This window comes from Clinocottus analis, unplaced genomic scaffold (assembly GCF_023055335.1).
Source record: "Clinocottus analis isolate CAN_PGR_092001 unplaced genomic scaffold, fCliAna1.0.p SCAF_4, whole genome shotgun sequence".
NCBI lineage: Eukaryota > Metazoa > Chordata > Actinopteri > Perciformes > Cottidae > Clinocottus > Clinocottus analis.
Genome location: NW_027176153.1, coordinates 584,473 through 604,472, shown reverse-complemented (window position 1 = coordinate 604,472; position 20,000 = coordinate 584,473). Strand labels below are relative to the sequence as shown.

Genomic DNA, 20,000 nt, shown 5'->3' with positions numbered 1-20,000 from the left:
GACTCACAGGGCTGGGTTCAGCGCTCTAACACACGATCACATACTGTTCTCATGATGCATGGATCTGTGTGTGTGTGTGTGTGTGTGTGTGTGTGTGTGTGTGTGTGTGTGTACATGGACACAATCTCCTCCTGTTTGACTCGTATTGTCAAAATTATTATGAAGCGTCCTTAAAAGACGAGCTGAGGAGACAAGGAGTCAAGGAGGCAGGTTGAGGGGACCACCACGGTCACATGACTTCATGTTAGTCTATAGAGGAACCAGGGCTCCTGGTCCAGGGCTCCTGGTCCAGGGCTCCTGGTCCAGGGCTCCTGGTCCAGGGCTCCTGGTCCAGGGCTCCTGGTCCAGGGCTCCTGGTCCAGGGCTCCTGGTCCAGGGCTCCTGGTCCAGGGCTCCTGGTCCAGGGCTCCTTCATTCACTTCATTCATTTGGTCCATTACTTTATTAATATTAACAACCACTTCATTCATTACTTTATTAATATTAACAACCGCTTCATTCATTACTTTATTGATATTAACAACCGCTTCATTCATTACTTTATTAATATTAACAACCCGCTTCATTCATTACTTTATTAATATTAACAACCGCTTCATTCATTACTTTATTAATATTAACAACCGCTTCATTCATTACTTTATTAATATTAACAACCGCTTCATTCATTACTTTATTAATATTAACAACCGCTTCATTCATTACTTTATTAATATTAACAACCGCTTCATATGTTACTTTATTAATATTAACAACCGCTTCATTCATTACTTTATTAATATTAACAACCGCTTCATTCATTACTTTATTAATATTAACAACCCGCTTCATTCATTACTTTATTAATATTAACAACCGCTTCATTCATTACTTTATTAATATTAACAACTGCTTTATATGTTACTTTATTAATATTAACAACCGCTTCATATGTTACTTTATTAATATTAACAACCGCTTCATTCATTACTTTATTAATATTAACAACCGCTTCATTCATTACTTTATTAATATTAACAACCCGCTTCATTCATTACTTTATTAATATTAACAACCGCTTCATTCATTACTTTATTAATATTAACAACCGCTTTATATGTTACTTTATTAATATTAACAACCGCTTCATATGTTACTTTATTGATATTAACAACCGCTTCATTCATTACTTTATTAATATTAACAACCGCTTCATTCATTACTTTATTAATATTAACAACCGCTTCATTCATTACTTTATTAACGGAATAGAATAGAAGTTAAGAAGGAATATGAAAGTGAAACTAGAGGTTTTACACAGAGAACAAAGCTGCTAAACTGTTTCTGTTCAGTTTAAACCTGATGAATTAAATATTCCACTAACGATGTGTTTCATATGTGTGTCTCATATTCATTTATGTTGTTATGGTTTATATGCAGATTATAATCTGATCATAAATATGCAGACAACAGTTCATGAAACACAACTTCATAGTGTTTTATTGTAATGTACAACATAGTGGATTAAAAAGATGATAATCATAAACAGAGTCAGGCTGAAGAGCTCGACCAGTTTAACTCTTTCATTAAAGCTTCTGCAACTAAAGTAACATAAAAGAATGAGGCTGAAGCTGTTTTCACTTTACAGCAGTTTCACCACTTCACAGCAGTTTCATCACTTTACAGCAGTTTCACCACTTCACAGCAGTTTCATCACTTTACAGCAGTTTCACCACTTCACAGCAGTTTCATCACTTTACAGCAGTTTCATCTCTTTACAGCAGTTTCATCACTTTACAGCAGTTTCATCTCTTTACAGCAGTTTCATCTCTTTACAGCAGTTTCATCACTTTACAGCAGTTTCATCTCTTTACAGCAGTTTCATCTCTTTACAGCAGTTTCATCTCTTTACAGCAGTTTCATCTCTTTACAGCAGTTTCATCTCTTTACAGCAGTTTCATCACTTTACAGCAGTTTCATCTCTTTACAGCAGTTTCATCTCTTTACAGCAGTTTCATCACTTTACAGCAGGTTCATCACTTTACAGCAGTTTCATCTCTTTACAGCAGTTTCATCGCTTTACAGCAGGTTCATCACTTTACAGCAGTTTCATCTCTTTACAGCAGTTTCATCTCTTTACAGCAGTTTCATCTCTTTACAGCAGTTTCATCACTTTACAGCAGTTTCATCTCTTTACAGCAGTTTCATCTCTTTACAGCAGGTTCATCACTTTACAGCAGTTTCATCTCTTTACAGCAGTTTCATCTCTTTACAGCAGTTTCATCTCTTTACAGCAGTTTCATCACTTTACAGCAGTTTCATCTCTTTACAGCAGTTTCATCGCTTTACAGCAGGTTCATCACTTTACAGCAGTTTCATCTCTTTACAGCAGGTTCATCACTTTACAGCAGGTTCATCACTTTACAGCAGTTTCATCACTTTACAGCAGTTTCATCACTTTACAGCAGTTTCATCTCTTTACAGCAGTTTCATCACTTTACAGCAGGTTCATCACTTTACAGCAGTTTCATCACTTTACAGCAGTTTCATCACTTTACAGCAGTTTCATCTCTTTACAGCGTGTTCAACGTAACGTTCATAGTTTTCCAGACGGAAACAGATTATTTAAAGTATTTACAAGTTATGCTACTTATTATTTTCATGATCGTTTGTTCTCGTGAACGGACGAATGAAACGTCACTTTAAATCCCGCAAGGGATTGTGGGTCGGCATTATCTCCTTTCCTTTCCTTAAGGAAGGTCCAGTGGTTCCTAAGCTAAAGGAGCTAAGTTAGGAGGCATGAAGCTCCTTTCCTTTCCTTAAGGAAGGTCCAGTGGTTCCTAAGCTAAAGGAGCTAAGTTAGGAGGCATGAAGCTCCTTTCCTTTCCTTAAGGAAGGTCCAGTGGTTCCTAAGCTAAAGGAGCTAAGTTAGGAGGCATGAAGCTCCTTTCCTTTCCTTAAGGAAGGTCCAGTGGTTCCGAAGCTAAAGGAGCTAAGTTAGGAGGCATGAAGCTCCTTTCCTTTCCTTAAGGAAGGTCCAGTGGTTCCTAAGCTAAAGGAGCTAAGTTAGGAGGCATGAAGCTCCTTTCCTTTCCTTAAGGAAGGTCCAGTGGTTCCTAAGCTAAAGGAGCTAAGTTAGGAGGCATGAAGCTCCTTTCCTTTCCTTAAGGAAGGTCCAGTGGTTCCTAAGCTAAAGGAGCTAAGTTAGGAGGCATGAAGCTCCTTTCCTTTCCTTAAGGAAGGTCCAGTGGTTCCTAAGCTAAAGGAGCTAAGTTAGGAGGCATGAAGCTCCTTTCCTTTCCTTAAGGAAGGTCCAGTGGTTCCTAAGCTAAAGGAGCTAAGTTAGGAGGCATGAAGCTCCTTTCCTTTCCTTAAGGAAGGTCCAGTGGTTCCTAAGCTAAAGGAGCTAGGTTAGGAGGCATGAAGCTCCTTTCCTTTCCTTAAGGAAGGTCCAGTGGTTCCTAAGCTAAAGGAGCTAGGTTAGGAGGCATGAAGCTCCTTTCCTTTCCTTAAGGAAGGTCCAGTGGTTCCTAAGCTAAAGGAGCTAGGTTAGGAGGCATGAAGCTCCTTTCCTTTCCTTAAGGAAGGTCCAGTGGTTCCTAAGCTAAAGGAGCTAGGTTAGGAGGCATGAAGCTCCTTTCCTTCGCGTTTAGAGAACCGGCTCTCATCATGGCGGCCGCTGAGGTACTTCCGGGTCATTTCCCTCAGTGAGGAAGGTTCCAACCAAAAAGGACTATTGGACCGCAGTTCAGATGTCCCGGTCACGATCACTTCCTGTTGGCTCACTTCCTGTTGGCTCACTTCCTGTTGGCTCGACTCGTCTCTTCAACACTTTTGGTTTGAGGAGACGAAAGGGATCAAAGTGTGGAAATACAAAATGTCTGCTTGAGGTGTTCTTGTTGCTTTGTGGATCCTTTGCCAATTTGTCCGTCGCCATCTTGTTTTGATGCAACCAGTGGACAGGAAGTGACCATATATGGACAGACGAGTGACGTAGAGACGCTGTAAACGTCTCGGATGTCAACCTGTCAATCATCTGGTAGCTAGATGATGAATAGAGACAGTAGAGACAGTAGAATGATGGATAGAGACAGTAGAGACAGTAGAATGATGGATAGAGACAGTAGAGACAATAGAAGGATGGATAGAGACAGTAGAGACAATAGAATGATGGATAGAGACAGTAGAGACAGTAGAATGATGAATAGAGACAGTAGAGACAGTAGAATGATGGATAGAGACAGTGGAGACAGTAGAATGATGGATAGAGACAATAGAGACAATAGAATGATGGACATAGACAGTAGAGACAATAGAAGGATGGATAGAGACAGTAGAGACAATAGAAGGATGGATAGAGACAGTAGAGACAGTAGAATGATGGATAGAGACAGTAGAGACAATAGAAGGATGGATAGAGACAGTAGAGACAATAGAATGATGGATAGAGACAGTAGAGACAATAGAATGATGGATAGAGACAGTAGAGACAATAGAAGGATGGATAGAGACAGTAGAGACAATAGAATGATGGATAGAGACAGTAGAGACGGCTTGAAGCTGTTTTACAGACTTTTGGATTGAACTCAAGGAAACACTGTTAGTCATGATGATGTCATCAATACAGACACACCCTGAGAGAGGGAGGGAGGGAGGGAAGGAGGAAGGAAGGGAGAGAGGGAGGGAAGAAAGGGAGATAGGGAGGAAAGTGGGGAGGAAATGAAGGGGGAGTAAAGGAAGGAAGAAAGGAAAGGAGAAGGGGAAGGAAAGGAGGGAGGAAGAAAGGGAGGAGGAAACAAAGCAAAACGACTTTTACAAGACAAAAGAGGACTGAGGGAAGGAGACACAGATGTTAAATAAAAGAACCACACCCAAAGAGAGAGAAAGGAGGGAGGAGACAGGAGAGAAGAGGGAGAAAGGAAAGGAAACAGGAGAGAGGAAGCAAAGGAGAGGAGGAAGTTGTAACTGGACTCATTAATGATGAATAACTTTATATAGAACAGATGTTTTATCTACTTTATTAATCAGTGATGTCACCTTCATATAAAAATATATTTAAATAAAAGGAAATCATTTTATTCACAAATTCAAATTGTTTAGGTTTCTTCTTCTTGTATATTCTGGAGGACTCTGTCGCCTCCTGCTGGCAGCTATGTATAAATACATTTATATAACAACAAATCACAAAACAACCTCAAGATTTTTAATAAATACAAATATATTTCAGCTCCAGTTTAAATTAGTTGAGTAAATAAAAAACATAAAAAATAAACAACAACAAAAATATGTTTCTGGAAGCTGGTGAATCCGTTTATGAATTATTGTTTCTTTTAGTTTTAGCGATCGTGGTCAATGAGCAGCTGGAAGAAGAGGATGGAGATGATGAAGAGGAAGAAGAGGATGAAGAGGAGTTCAGGAGTCTCCGGTGAACACTTGTCCCAGGACGGAGAAGCGGGCGCTGAAGGGCTGGACCGGGCAGGACCGCGGGGGCGTCTTCCTCTCGCCCGCTTTCAGAGCGATGCTCTCCGATTGGCCGGGGGGCGGGGCTTCCGCCGGTCCGGGCTGCTCCGATTGGCCGGCGGGCTCCGACAGGCCCAGCAGGACGTCCCGCAGCGCGTGGCGGTCCTGCGCGTGGCGCCCGCAGCAGTGCAGCGCCGCCGGGTCCAGCGGGTGAGCCTCCGTGTTGAAGACGAAGCCGCCGGCCCCGAGCACGCAGCGCCCGGCCTCGCCGCCCGCCTCCCACGACCCGTCCCCCTCCGCCCCCCCGCCGTGCAGGAAGTGGGTGGGGTCAAACAGCAGGTACAGGTACTTCACCGTCTCAGCCAGGAAGAAGGACTCCATCCGGTTATCCAGCTGGTGGTCTCGCAGGTCCTTCACCTGCAACACACACACAGTTTTTTCTACAGGAGAGACAGTAGAGACCAGTAGAGACAGTAGAGACCAGTAGAGACCAGGAGTGACAGGAGAGACGGTAGAGACCAGTAGAGACACCCAACAGGTTGCAGTCTGATCCGTCACCATTAGATGGCACTAAACCTCACACACGCTGTCCCTTAAAGTGAAGCTACGAGCTAAAAGCTACGAGCTAAAAGCTACGAGCTAAAAGCTACGAGCTAAAAGCTACGAGCTAAAAGCTAGCGGCGCTCACGCTGGCGTAGCCGCAGGGCGTCCTGCTGATCTTCTCGATGGACTCCAGCGCGTCGAGGCCCAGCTGCAGGTAGGTGTGGTCACCTGTCGCCCGGAACAGGTACATGGCGCTCTCGATCAACTCTGGAACCACAAACAGGAACACTCAGCTGCTGAATTTCAAAATAAAAGCCCGTAAGGTTTTAAAAAGCTTCACGTGAAGGATTTCATACTGTGGTGGACTACAAGGGACTGACCCGGTCTCAGGGGGTACCCCTCTCTCTTGTCCACGGTGTAGCCCTGAGGGATGCTGTAGAACTCCGGCAGGCCTCCAAACTGTCTCCACACAGAGTAATAGTTCTGGAAGGTTCTCACGGCGCCCTCCAGGTTCCCCAGGAGAGACTGGGGACACGCCAAGGACACGAGGACACGCCAAGGACACATTTAGGACACGTTAAGGACACAAGGACAATGTGTGTGTGTGTGTGTGTGTGTGTGTGTGTGTATGTGTGTGTGTACCTGCAGGCCGGGCCAGAAGGCCTCCAGAGACTGGAACACCGGCATGGAGACGGTTCCTTTGTGCATCTGGACCCACAGGTACCAGTCGTCAAAGCGAGTGTAGTTCTGAAGGGCCCGGTCGTACTCTGAGGGAAAGCACCAGTCAAGTTAGTGTGTGTGGTGGTGGTGGTCGTGGTGGTGGTCGTGGTGGTGGTCTTGGTCGTGGTGGTCATGGTGGTGGTCTTGGTCGTGGTGGTCGTGGTGGTCTTGGTGGTGGTCGTGGTGGTGGTCGTGGTGGTGGTCGTAGTCGTTGTGGTGGTGGTGGTGGTCTTGGTGGTGGTGGTGGTCGTGGTGGTGGTCGTGGTGGTGGTGGTGGTCGTGGTGGTGGTCGTGGTGGTGGTGGTGGTGGTCGTGGTCGTGGTGGTGGTCGTGGTCATGGTGGTGGTGGTCGTGGTGGTGGTGGTCGTGGTGGTGGTCGTGGTCGTGGTGGTCGTGGTGGTCGTGGTGGTGATGGTGGTCTTGGTGGTGGTCGTGGTGGTGGTAGTGGTGGTGGTAGTGGTGGTGGTGGTGGTGGTCGTGGTGGTGGTGGTCGTGGTGGTGGTGGTGGTGGTCTTGGTCGTGGTGGTCGTGGTGGTGATGGTGGTCTTGGTGGTGGTGGTAGTGGTGGTGGTTGTGGTGGTCGTGGTGGTGGTCGTGGTGGTGGTGGTCGTGGTGGTGGTCTTGGTCGTGGTGGTGGTGGTGGTGGTCTTGGTCGTCGTGGTCATTGTGGTCGTGGTGGTGGTGGTGGTCTTGGTGGTGGTGGTCGTGGTGGTGGTGGTCGTGGTGGTGGTGGTGGTGGTGGTCGTGGTGGTCGTAGTGGTCGTGGTGGTGGTGGTGGTGGTGGTGGTCATGGTGGTGGTCGTGGTGGTGGTCGTGGTGGTGGTCGTGGTCGTGGTGGTGATGGTGGTCTTGGTGGTGGTGGTAGTGGTGGTGGTGGTCGTGGTGGTGGTGGTGGTGGTGGTCGTGGTGGTGGTGGTCGTGGTGGTGGTCTTGGTCGTGGTGGTGGTGGTCGTGGTGGTGGTGGTCTTGGTCGTGGTGGTCGTTGTGGTCATTGTGGTCGTGGTGGTGGTGGTGGTCTTGGTGGTGGTGGTCGTGGTGGTGGTGGTGGTGGTGGTCGTAGTGGTCGTGGTGGTCGTGGTGGTGGTGGTCGTAGTGGTCGTGGTGGTCGTAGTGGTCGTGGTGGTGGTGGTCGTGGTGGTGGTCGTGGTGGTGGTGGTGGTGGTCATGGTGGTGGTCGTGGTGGTGGTCGTGGTCGTGGTGGTCGTGGTGGTGGTGGTGGTCGTGGTGGTGGTGGTGGTGGTGGTCGTGGTCGTCGTGGTCGTGGTGGTGGTGGTGGTCGTGGTGGTGGTCGTGGTCGTGGTGGTGGTCGTGGTGGTGGTCGTGGTGGTGGTGGTGGTGGTGGTGGTGGTCGTGGTCGTGGTGGTGGTGGTGGTGGTCGTGGTGGTGGTGGTCGTGGTGGTGGTCGTGGTGGTGGTCGTGGTCGTGGTGGTCGTGGTGGTGGTGGTGGTCGTGGTGGTGGTGGTGGTCGTGGTCGTGGTGGTCGTGGTGGTGGTGGTCGTGGTCGTGGTGGTGGTGGTGGTCGTGGTCGTGGTGGTGGTGGTGGTGGTGGTGGTCGTGGTCGTGGTGGTCGTGGTGGTGGTGGTCGTGGTCGTGGTGGTGGTCGTGGTGGTGGTGGTGGTGGTGGTGGTCGTGGTCGTGGTCGTGGTCGTGGTGGTCGTGGTGGTGGTGGTGGTGGTGGTGGTGGTGGTCGTGGTCGTGGTCGTGGTGGTCGTGGTGGTGGTCGTGGTCGTGGTGGTGGTGGTGGTCGTGGTGGTGGTCGTGGTGGTGGTCGTGGTCGTGGTGGTGGTCGTGGTGGTGGTCGTGGTCTCCATCATGGTCGTACCCAGGAACATGTCAAGCAGCTCCTCGTCCTGCAGCATGATGGCTCCCTTCACCAGGTACTCAAAGTACGAGTCAACCCCGGCTCCGATGCCGGCGTCCTGAGCGACCCACTTCTGAGACAAGACGTCAATGTGGTTCCCCACCTGGACAGAGAGACACACAGGTAGAGACACACAGGTAGAGACACACAGGTAGAGACAGACAGACACACACACACACACACACACACACACACACACACACAGGTAGAGACAGACACACAGGTAGAGACACACAGGCGTGCAGACAAACAGACAAACAGACAGACAGGCGAGCAGACAGACAGGCGAGCAGACAGACAGGCGTCCTCACCAGCCCGATGGGTGAGCGCGTCCCCCACAGCGCCCTCAGCGCTCTGCGGGCGGCGTCCTCGTAGGCGGCGTCCCCGGTGAGCCGGCTCAGCGTGCTGAACTCCAGGATGAAGGAGCCCACGCCGGCCGTGCAGGTCACCGGCGTCTCTGTGGGGCCCACGCCGCGCCGCAGGTTCACCGTGCCGTACGGCATGCCGGAGGGGGTCTGGAACGCTGAGGGGAGGGGTCAGCGTGTGTGTGCGTGTGTGTGCGTGTGTGTGTGCGTGTGTGTGTGTGTCTCTCACCAGGCAGCAGTCTCCTGGCTGCGTCCTCAGCCATCCTCAGCAGCGGTCCTGCACACGGCCAACCGGGCTCCAGATCCATCGCCCCACGACCTGACAAGAGGTGAGCAGAGAGGAGACCGCCCACCACTACACACACACACACACACACACACACACACACACACACACACACACACACACACACACACACACACACACACACACACACCTATTTTCTCATGTGTTTGTCATGCTGTATGGTATCTGTGCTGTTTGTGTCACTGTGTGGACTGTGCTATTGCCTTTTGGCCAGATCATCACACACACACACACACCCACACACCCACACACACACACACACACACACACACACACACCTCTGATGTTGGTCTCGAACACGGACGCGTTGACGTCGATGTCGAAGCTCACCGTGTCCTGAAGCAGCGACGCAACGCGCTGGAACTCTGTCTGGTTCCCCAGAACCTTCCAGAGAAACAGGCTTTATGAGATATATATATATATATATATATATATATATATATATATATATATATATGTATATATATATATATATATATATATATATATACATATATATATATATATACATATATATATATATGTATATATATATATATATATATATATATATATATACATATATATATATACATATATATATATATGTATATATATATATATATATATATATATATATATATATATATATATATATATATATATATATATACATACATACATACACATATATACATATATATATATATAGATAAATAAAAGACTTTGAGTCTGTGTCTCACCAGCAGAGTGTCCAGAGCGTCGATCAGAGTGAGAGAGAAGCTGTGGAGCCAAGATGGAGGATAAATTAACGAATGGATTAAATAAATATGAACACATATCAATACACTAATAACAGATTTCTGAAGAACAGACTGCAAATATCAAATTATGAAAATCCTAAATATGTTTTGCTGTGACCCAAGAATGTTATGAAGTGAAAAGTAAAATATGTATCATTTTAATAATGCTGCTGCTGATTATTATTATTATTATTATTATTATTATTATTATTATTATTATTATTAAGCACTTTAAACTAACAATAATAGACAATAAAATGACAACAAATGATTGAATAAACAAGTAAAAAATAATCAGAGACCATTCAAAATATAAAAAGGAAAGAAGAAAGTTACATTAAATAAATACATTAATTATAAAACCTGATGATGTCACCGTACCTGCCCCAGGTGTCCTGTCCGTCACAGGTAAGTGGGCGGAGCTCGTCGTAGGGGAAGGCCTTGTCAAGGTAACTATTGTAGGCGTGGTAGAACATGGATTTGATGCGCTGCCTAAAAAACATGAAGAGTGAGACTAAAGAGTGAGACCAGAGAGTGAGACCACAGAGTGAGACTAAAGAGTGACACTAGAGAGTGAGACTGAAGAGTGACACTAGAGAGTGAGACTAGAGAGTGAGACTAACGAGTGAGACCAGAGACCAGAGAGTGAGACTAACGAGTGAGACCAGAGAGTGAGACTAGAGTGACACTAGAGAGTGAGACTGAAGAGTGACACTAGAGAGTGAGACTGAAGAGTGAGACTGAAGAGTGAGACCAGAGAGTGAGACTAACGAGTGAGACCAGAGAGTGAGACTAACGAGTGAGACCAGAGAGTGAGACTAACGAGTGAGACCACAGAGTGAGACTAACGAGTGAGACCACAGAGTGAGACTAAAGAGTGACACTAGAGAGTGAGACTGAAGAGTGACACTAGAGAGTGAGACTGAAGAGTGAGACTAAAGAGTGAGACAAGAGAGTGAGACTGAAGAGTGAGACTAAAGAGTGAGACAAGAGAGTGAGACTAAAGAGTGAGACTAGAGAGTTAGACCAGAGAGTGAGACTAGAGAGTAAGACTGAAGAGTGAGACTGGATTGAGACTAAAGAGTGAGACCAACGAGTGAGACCAGAGAGTGAGACCAGAGAGTGAGACTAGAGAGTAAGACTGAAGAGTGAGACTGGATTGAGACTAAAGAGTGAGACCAGAGAGTGAGACTAACGAGTGAGACCAGAGAGTGAGACCAGAGGGTGAGACTAGAGAGTGAGACTAGAGAGTGAGACCAGAGAGTGAGACTAGAGTTAATCCAGTATTTCAGTATGCATGTGTACTTCATGAGTACTGCTCTGTGTCTCGTTGTTACCTGACAGCAGTACTTCATGAGTACTTGTACTTTATGAGTACTCCTCCTCTGCGTCCTGTTGTTACCTGACAGCAGTACTTCATGAGTACTTGTACTTTATGAGTACTCCTCCTCTGCTTCCTGTTGTTACCTGACAGCAGTACTTCATGAGTACTTGTACTTTATGAGTACTCCTCCTCTGCTTCCTGTTGTTACCTGACAGCAGTACTTCATGAGTACTTGTACTTTATGAGTACTCCTCCTCTGCTTCCTGTTGTTACCTGACAGCAGTACTTCATGAGTACTTGTACTTTATGAGTACTCCTCCTCTGCTTCCTGTTGTTACCTGACAGCAGTACTTCATGAGTACTTGTACTTTATGAGTACTCCTCCTCTGCTTCCTGTTGTTACCTGACAGCAGTACTTCATGAGTACTTGTACTTTATGAGTACTCCTCCTCTGCTTCCTGTTGTTACCTGACAGCAGTACTTCATGAGTACTTGTACTTTATGAGTACTCCTCCTCTGCTTCCTGTTGTTACCTGACAGCAGTACTTCATGAGTACTTGTACTTTATGAGTACTCCTCCTCTGCTTCCTGTTGTTACCTGACAGCAGTACTTCATGAGTACTTGTACTTTATGAGTACTCCTCCTCTGCTTCCTGTTGTTACCTGACAGCAGTACTTCATGAGTACTTGTACTTTATGAGTACTCCTCCTCTGCTTCCTGTTGTTACCTGACAGCAGTACTTCATGAGTACTTGTACTTTATGAGTACTCCTCCTCTGCTTCCTGTTGTTACCTGACAGCAGTACTTCATGAGTACTTGTACTTTATGAGTACTCCTCCTCTGCTTCCTGTTGTTACCTGACAGCAGTACTTCATGAGTACTTGTACTTTATGAGTACTCCTCCTCTGCTTCCTGTTGTTACCTGACAGCAGTACTTCATGAGTACTTGTACTTTATGAGTACTCCTCCTCTGCTTCCTGTTGTTACCTGACAGCAGTACTTCATGAGTACTTGTACTTTATGAGTACTCCTCCTCTGCTTCCTGTTGTTACCTGACAGCAGTACTTCATGAGTACTTGTACTTTATGAGTACTCCTCCTCTGCTTCCTGTTGTTACCTGACAGCAGTACTTCATGAGTACTTGTACTTTATGAGTACTCCTCCTCTGCTTCCTGTTGTTACCTGACAGCAGTACTTCATGAGTACTTGTACTTTATGAGTACTCCTCCTCTGCTTCCTGTTGTTACCTGACAGCAGTACTTCATGAGTACTTGTACTTTATGAGTACTCCTCCTCTGCTTCCTGTTGTTACCTGACAGCAGTACTTCATGAGTACTTGTACTTTATGAGTACTCCTCCTCTGCTTCCTGTTGTTACCTGACAGCAGTACTTCATGAGTACTTGTACTTTATGAGTACTCCTCCTCTGCTTCCTGTTGTTACCTGACAGCAGTACTTCATGAGTACTTGTACTTTATGAGTACTCCTCCTCTGCTTCCTGTTGTTACCTGACAGCAGTACTTCATGAGTACTTGTACTTTATGAGTACTCCTCCTCTGCTTCCTGTTGTTACCTGACAGCAGTACTTCATGAGTACTTGTACTTTATGAGTACTCCTCCTCTGCTTCCTGTTGTTACCTGACAGCAGTAATTCATGAGTACTTGTACTTTATGAGTACTCCTCCTCTGCTTCCTGTTGTTACCTGACAGCAGTACTTCATGAGTACTTGTACTTTATGAGTACTCCTCCTCTGCTTCCTGTTGTTACCTGACAGCAGTAATTCATGAGTACTTGTACTTTATGAGTACTCCTCCTCTGCTTCCTGTTGTTACCTGACAGCAGTACTTCATGAGTACTTGTACTTTATGAGTACTCCTCCTCTGCTTCCTGTTGTTACCTGACAGCAGTAATTCATGAGTACTTGTACTTTATGAGTACTCCTCCTCTGCTTCCTGTTGTTACCTGACAGCAGCCATCTCCTCCTCAGTGAACTGACGAGACGCCGCATCACTCAGCACCCAAACACACAGCGTCACGAGCACGGGAGCGCGCATCGAGGGACGCGAGCACACGCGGGAGTGAGCCGCGCGTGAAAGCAGGTGCAGAGAAACGAAATAAACCCCGAAGAAGAGAATGAATTGCAACAGCACAGCTGGGTTTTCTGCTGTTGTTGTGCTCGCTGCCCGGAAGGTATCGATGTGCGCATGCGTCGTCCGGTGCACTGACGAGGAAATCTAACGGAGCTTTGTTCAAGAACACAGCGGATTATTTGTATTTAGCAACGTTAGCGAATTTACATATATCATATTAAATACCCGCTGAACAAACTATATTAAATATGAAATAACCAACAATAGAAGAGCAACGTAAGCCCGCTACTCTCTTGGTCAAATTACTATATATTAATATATATATTTACACGGTTATTTCTGCTTTTTTGTGTGTAAACGAGTAGTTTGAGCTGCGTTAAAGAACACACCGTTAAAAAAACCTTCAACAACGTTCAAGATATTTAAATAATATATATTATTATACATAACTGAATCTATTATTAAAGCTAACAATGAACTGACATGGTAAAGATGTTTTATGTAGCTTTAATAAATTACTATCTTGGTATTTTTCCGTATTTAAAAAAAAGAAAGAAAAAAGAATAACGGAAACTGAATCTATGACGTAATCTCCGAGAGCACGTTCAGGCGACGTGTCTCTACGTCATCACGTCCGGCTGTTTCCATGGACACGGCGTGGGCACAACGGCCCTGGTGTTCGTAAACGAAACAGGATCTCCAATAAAACTGTAAGTACAACTTCAAGTATTTTAGTACAAAGTAATACATCATCATTCATACCTCATTTTAACTGGTCTGTTGCCGTAAACAACAAGTTAGAACGTTGTCTTCTTATTTTAACTTCTGATTATGAACAATAATGACAACAAGTTTAAATAAAAGAGAAAACACCTAAATATACTTAAAGTATCCAAGGTAAAAGTACTCTCAATGTACTCTCTTATAGTGTACATTACATTAGTACATTAGTACTATGTTTACACATATTTTATATATATATATATATATATATATATATATATATATATATATATATATATATGTATATGTATATATATATATATATATATGTATATATATATATATATATATATATATATATATATATATATATATGTAGGCATATGTAAATACTTTACACACAGTTACTCATTCAATTCAAATAATATCATCACACAGCTGTACAGCACTAGTCCCAGTATGAACGACCCAGTGTGTACTCTGTTTATGTACGAAACCATTACACAGTACACAAGTTACTGAGATTTTCATGTATTTCCATTCTCATTGTGTATTTTCACTGGGTGACGGCATGTGAGTCATCGTGAGCTGCTGGTCGCTTGTTAAACTTCACGGTTCGTCCTGAAAGATGGAGACATTGCAGGAGTCAGAAGAGGAGGAGACACAAAACCAGGAGGAAGAGCCACTGCCCCAAGTTTCAACTCCTTGTGAGCTTCTGTGAGTAAATATATACTTACACACAGACACACACACACACACACACACACACACACACACACACACGGAGGCGCCAGGCGGGAGTGGGGATCGAGCCCCCGGCTGAGCGCCGCCGTGTTGGAGTTTTCCCCGGAGAACCAGAGGGTCACCTCCCTGCACCTGGGGCAGTAAGGCTCTGACTGCTGTCTGTGCTCACGCAGCCAACAGCAGCTCAGAGGATCCGGCCTTCTTGGAGGCGGTGGGAGGGTCCTGGAGAGGACGCCGCCTCCATCGTTCTCCTGGTACCAGAACACCGTGTTGGAGCATCAGGAGTCTCATAAGTGTTCCTGGTACCAGAACCCCTGAGGCCGGAGAGCAATGATGGACTTTGCGACGGTATCTCCTCATCTGAGCCGTATGTCTTGGACACTCGGCTGAAGAGAGGAGCAGAGCGGTCACCTGATCACCAGCTGGTGGTGAGTTGGATCAGATGGAGCCTGCTGGAAAGACCTGGCAAGCCCAAATGTGTAGTGAGGGTGAACTGGGAACGTTTGGTGGAGGATCCTGTCCTGGAGGTCTTCAACTCCCACCTCCAGAAGAACTTCTCACACATCCAGAGGGAGGTTGGGGACATGGAATCCGAGTGGACCTTGTTCAAAGCCTTCATTGTGGACACGGCCGCTAGGAGGTGAGGTCAGAAGGTCATCGGTGTTGGAGCTGACGAATAGTCAGCAGACCAGGAGGGCTTCAGCGGCGGCGTCACGATGCTAACACTAATGGAGGAGGACTTCCTGCTGGCCTCAAGCAGCTTCTGACAAAGCATCCGACGGATCAGGAAGGGAAAGCAGGGCCGAGCCCAGCTGTTCTCAGCGGAGGAGGGGAACTGCTGACCCAGACCGGGACATCGTGGGCGGTGGAAAGAGCACTTTGAGGAACTCCTAAACCCGGACAACATGTCTCCTGGAGAGGGGGCAGCGCCTGAAGACTTGGGGGGCTGCACCCATATCCCTGCTGGAGGCCACTAGGGGAGTTAAAAAGCTCCTTGGTGGCGTCGGTGGAATGAGACCCTGAGATGCTGACAACGCTGGACGTTGTTGGTCTGTCTGCGCTGACACGCCTCTTCAATCATGGGGGTGGGGAACAGAGCCCATGGACTGAAGGGGAACCGGAGAGTGTGCTGAACTATCAGGTACCACACTGCTCAGAAAGCTTATGCCAGGATGCTGAGAAGAGGCTTCGACCACTTGCTGAACCTCAGATTCAAGAGGAGCAGTGTGGAGTCCGGCCCGGTCGTGGAACAGTGGACCAGCTCTTCACCCTCAGAGACTGCTGGGGGGTCCTGGGAGTTTACCAACCAGTCTACATGTGCTTTGTGTCATGTAGAGGTATCACATGGTGTATTCTCATGTCATGAGGTATCACATGGTGTATTCTCATGTCAGGAGGTATCACATGGTGTATTCTCATGTCAGGAGGTATCACATGGTGTATTCTCATGTCAGGAGGTATAACATGGTGTATTCTCATGTCAGGAGGTATCACATGGTGTATTCTCATGTCAGGAGGTATCACATGGTGTATTCTCATGTCAGGAGGTATCACATGGTGTATTCTCATGTCAGGAGGTATAACATGGTGTATTCTCATGTCAGGAGGTATAACATGGTGTATTCTCATGTCAGGAGGTATCACATGGTGTATTTTCATGTCAGGAGGTATCACATGGTGTATTCTCATGTCAGGAGGTATCACATGGTGTATTCTCATGTCAGGAGGTATCACATGGTGTATTCTCATGTCAGGAGGTATAACATGGTGTATTCTCATGTCAGGAGGTATAACATGGTGTATTCTCATGTCAGGAGGTATAACATGGTGTATTCTCATGTCAGCCTGAAGCTGCAGGATGAAGACTCGCTGTGTCCTGAGTCCCACAGGCTGAACTCCCCCAGTGAGACCAGACTGCTGGCCATGGCCGCCAGCTTCAAGCGTCAGTATTCTCACATGTGCCCCAACCGCAAGCCGCTGCTGCTCTGCCCAGTCAACGAGTGTGGCGTTCAGGTGACGTGGGACAATCCAACTCTACAACAGTGTCATGCTTTTCTTTATTTTTTTTCCAGAGGAACAAGTTGTTTTTTTATTTAATGGAAAAAAAAGTTTTAAAAAATTTGAATTTTTGAATTTTTTCTAAATAAAAAATTCCAGATAATCATGCGATGTCTGTGTAACTCCTGTATGTGTTTTTATTCTAACATTCAGAAGTTTGTGTCTACGACTCTGCGGCCAACGCCGACTGGCTTCCCTGAACTCTTCACCTGGAGCGGATGCGCCTCCTTCGTGGCCGACTTCCTGTCTCTGGAACCGCTGCAGCCGCCGGTGGAACTGGTGAGGAACCTCTCACGGTGATGGAGGGACAGAAAGATGACTATACGTGTGTGTATATGCACTGTGTGTGTGCGTGTGTGTGTGTGTGCGTGTGCGTGTGTGTGTGCGTGTGTCCAGCCCAGGGTGCTGGTCTCCTCCAGCTTGGTGCTGCAGAGCCAGAGGGCCTCGTGTCTGGACTCCAGCACTCTGCTGTGCAGCCTGCTGCTCGGCAGCAACTACGACGCCTACTGCGTCAGCGGCTACGCCGTCAGGGAGATGTGTCTGCTGGACCGCCGCGCGATGGACTGCCCCGTGCTGGCCGCCCAGGTCCAGGTACTCGTACGCGACCGCACCGCCGCCGTACACACACGCGTGTGAAGGGGGCGGGACGTGTACAACGGCCTTGTGATCCGTGTGCGTGCAGAGTGAGGTCGCCGAGCAGGAGCCTCAGGACAACAAATACCTGGTGAAACCTCCGAAGGAGCTGAAGAGTCGATTTCTGACGCAGCAAGAAGAGAAGCAGCAGCAGGACGCAAAGCGGCGCGCGGGAGAGCAGGTAACGCACGAGGCCGCACAGAGAAGAGGGCAGGGAGGCTGTGTGTCTGTGTGTGTGTCTGTGTCTGTGTGTGTGTGTGTGTGTCTCTGTGTGTGTCTCTGTGTGTCTGTCTGTGTGTCTGTCTGTGTGTCTGTCTGTGTGTGTGTGTGTGTGTGTCTGTCTGTGTGTCTGTGTGTGTCTGTGTGTGTCTGTGTCTGTGTGTGTGTCTGTCTGTGTGTCTGTCTGTGTGTGTGTGTGTGTGTGTCTGTCTGTGTGTGTGTGTGTGTGTGTGTGTGTCTGTCTGTGTGTGTGTGTGTGTGTCTGTGTGTGTGTGTGTCTCTGTGTGTCTGTCTGTGTGTCTGTCTGTGTGTGTGTGTGTGTCTGTGTGTGTGTGTCTGTGTGCGTTTGTGCTTGTGTGTGCGTGTGTCTGTGTGTCCATGCGTGCGTGTTCATATGTGTGTGCGTCTGTGTGTGTGTCTGTGCGTGTGTCTGTGTCTGTGTGTGTGTTGAACATACAACCTGTAACCTCTCCCTCCAGCAGCAGGAGGGGCAGCGACCCCATGACCCCCTGCATGGCCTGCGGGTGCACTGCTGGGTGCTGGTGCTGGCGGGGAGCCGCGGCGTCCAGGAGAACTTCTTCATCGACCCGCTGAGCGGCAGCCGCTACGCCACCGACCACCAGCACTTCCTGGGGGTGGAGAGCGTGTGGAACCACCTCAACTACTACGTCAACATGCAGGACTGCAGCAGCGGCTGCACTGTGAGTCACAGCCCCGCCCACACCCTGACCTATGACTCTAATGTAGAAACACACACACATGTATATATACACACATACAAATACATGTGTGTATATATATATATATATATATATATATCGATCGATCGATCGATCGATCGATCGTGTTGAAGATCGATCGATCGATCGATATATATATATATATATATATATATATATATATATATATATGTGCGTGCGTGTGTGTGTGTAGGACATGGCGTTCGACCTGGAGGATCTGAAGACGTGGGAGCCGGTCCTGTTCGGTGCGATGAGCAAAAAGCAGCTGCTTGTTGATGTCGCCAAGAAAAGGGAGCTGAAGATGATGAGCAACATCATCCCTGATACTGAGGAGGTGTGTGCGTGTGTGAGTGTGTGTGTGTGTGTGTGTGCGTGTGTGCGTGCGTGTGTGTGTCTGTGTGTGTGCATCCATAACCTCATACACACACATTTTACCTTCCCAGACTCAACTGAAGCACCGTGTTTTCGAGATGCCTCGATCCTGGATCAGTCCCATCAGCATCTCAAAGGAAGGTGCGGTTCCTCCACATGAGGTGTGTGTGTCTGTTACATCCTGTAGAGATGGAGAACGTAAACAAGGCTTTTGCTCCTCAGACCTGGAGAGCCGCTGGCCGGGCCGACAGAGGCTGACCCGCTACAGGAAAGCCAAGCTGGAGGAGTTCGCTCCGTACCTGATGCCAAGCGGTCTGGTTCAGAGGCTGACCGCCTACAGAGACCTGGACTGTGAGTGGAGCCGTCATTCTCCTGACCACCAGGGGGCGACTCCTCTGGTTGTATAGAAGTCTATGCTTCATGTGTTGAAGCTGCATTCTCTCTCCTGACCACCAGGGGGCGACTCCTCTGGATGTATAGAAGTCTATGCTTCATGTGTTGAAGCTGCATTCTCTCTCCTGACCACCAGGGGGCGACTCCTCTGGTTGTATAGAAGTCTATGCTTCATGTGTTAAAGCTGCATTCTCTCTCCTGACCACCAGGGGGCGACTCCTGTGGTTGTATAGAAGTCTATGATTCATGTGTTGAAGCTGCATTCTCTCTCCTGACCACCAGGGGGCGACTCCTCTGGTTGTATAGAAGTCTATGCTTCATGTGTTGAAGCTGCATTCTCTCTCCTGACCACCAGGGGGCGACTCCTCTGGTTGTATAGAAGTCTATGCTTCATGTGTTGAAGCTGCATTCTCTCTCCTGACCACCAGGGGGCGACTCCTCTGGTTGTATAGAAGTCTATGCTTCATGTGTTGAAGCTGCATTCTCTCTCCTGACCACCAGGGGGCGACTCCTCTGGTTGTATAGAAGTCTATGCTTCATGTGTTGAAGCTGCATTCTCTCTCCTGACCACCAGGGGGCGACTCCTCTGGTTGTATAGAAGTCTATGCTTCATGTGTTGAAGCTGCATTCTCTCTCCTGACCACCAGGGGGCGACTCTTCTGGTTGTATAGAAGTCTATGATTCAT

The 20,000-nt window shown here is 47.2% G+C and overlaps 2 protein-coding genes across 6 annotated transcripts in view; one reads left to right on the top strand and one right to left on the bottom strand.

The window, feature by feature from the left end:
* Positions 1–4,981: 4,981 nt before the first annotated feature.
* Positions 4,982–13,522, bottom strand: edem2 (ER degradation enhancer, mannosidase alpha-like 2). The gene is made up of 11 exons (XM_068597647.1): positions 13,305–13,522; positions 10,399–10,509; positions 9,958–9,997; positions 9,514–9,619; positions 9,158–9,283; positions 8,875–9,086; positions 8,525–8,666; positions 6,625–6,749; positions 6,363–6,507; positions 6,128–6,249; positions 4,982–5,856 (listed from the first exon to the last, which is right to left on the bottom strand). Exons 1-11 carry the CDS (start codon positions 13,394–13,396, stop codon positions 5,392–5,394), a joined length of 1,686 nt encoding a protein of 561 aa, XP_068453748.1. The 5' UTR covers positions 13,397–13,522; the 3' UTR covers positions 4,982–5,391.
* A 479-nt stretch (positions 13,523–14,001) lies between these two features.
* The window catches only part of ccdc135 (coiled-coil domain containing 135), a 15,800-nt gene continuing 9,801 nt past the window's right edge, over positions 14,002–20,000 (top strand). Inside the window, exons 1-10 of one of the 5 annotated variants that reach the window (XM_068598513.1) lie at positions 14,002–14,142; positions 14,784–14,872; positions 16,744–16,912; positions 17,114–17,236; positions 17,354–17,548; positions 17,640–17,771; positions 18,289–18,510; positions 18,743–18,883; positions 18,993–19,062; positions 19,144–19,272. In XM_068598513.1, the coding sequence (XP_068454614.1) occupies positions 14,784–14,872; positions 16,744–16,912; positions 17,114–17,236; positions 17,354–17,548; positions 17,640–17,771; positions 18,289–18,510; positions 18,743–18,883; positions 18,993–19,062; positions 19,144–19,272 (1,270 nt within the window). In that variant the 5' untranslated portion in view covers positions 14,002–14,142. Of the gene's footprint in view, positions 14,143–14,666; positions 14,873–16,743; positions 16,913–17,110; positions 17,237–17,353; positions 17,549–17,639; positions 17,772–18,288; positions 18,511–18,742; positions 18,884–18,992; positions 19,063–19,143; positions 19,273–20,000 lie in introns of those variants that run through there. The other 4 variants (XM_068598512.1, XM_068598510.1, XM_068598514.1 and 1 more) reach the window with 4 other exon arrangements.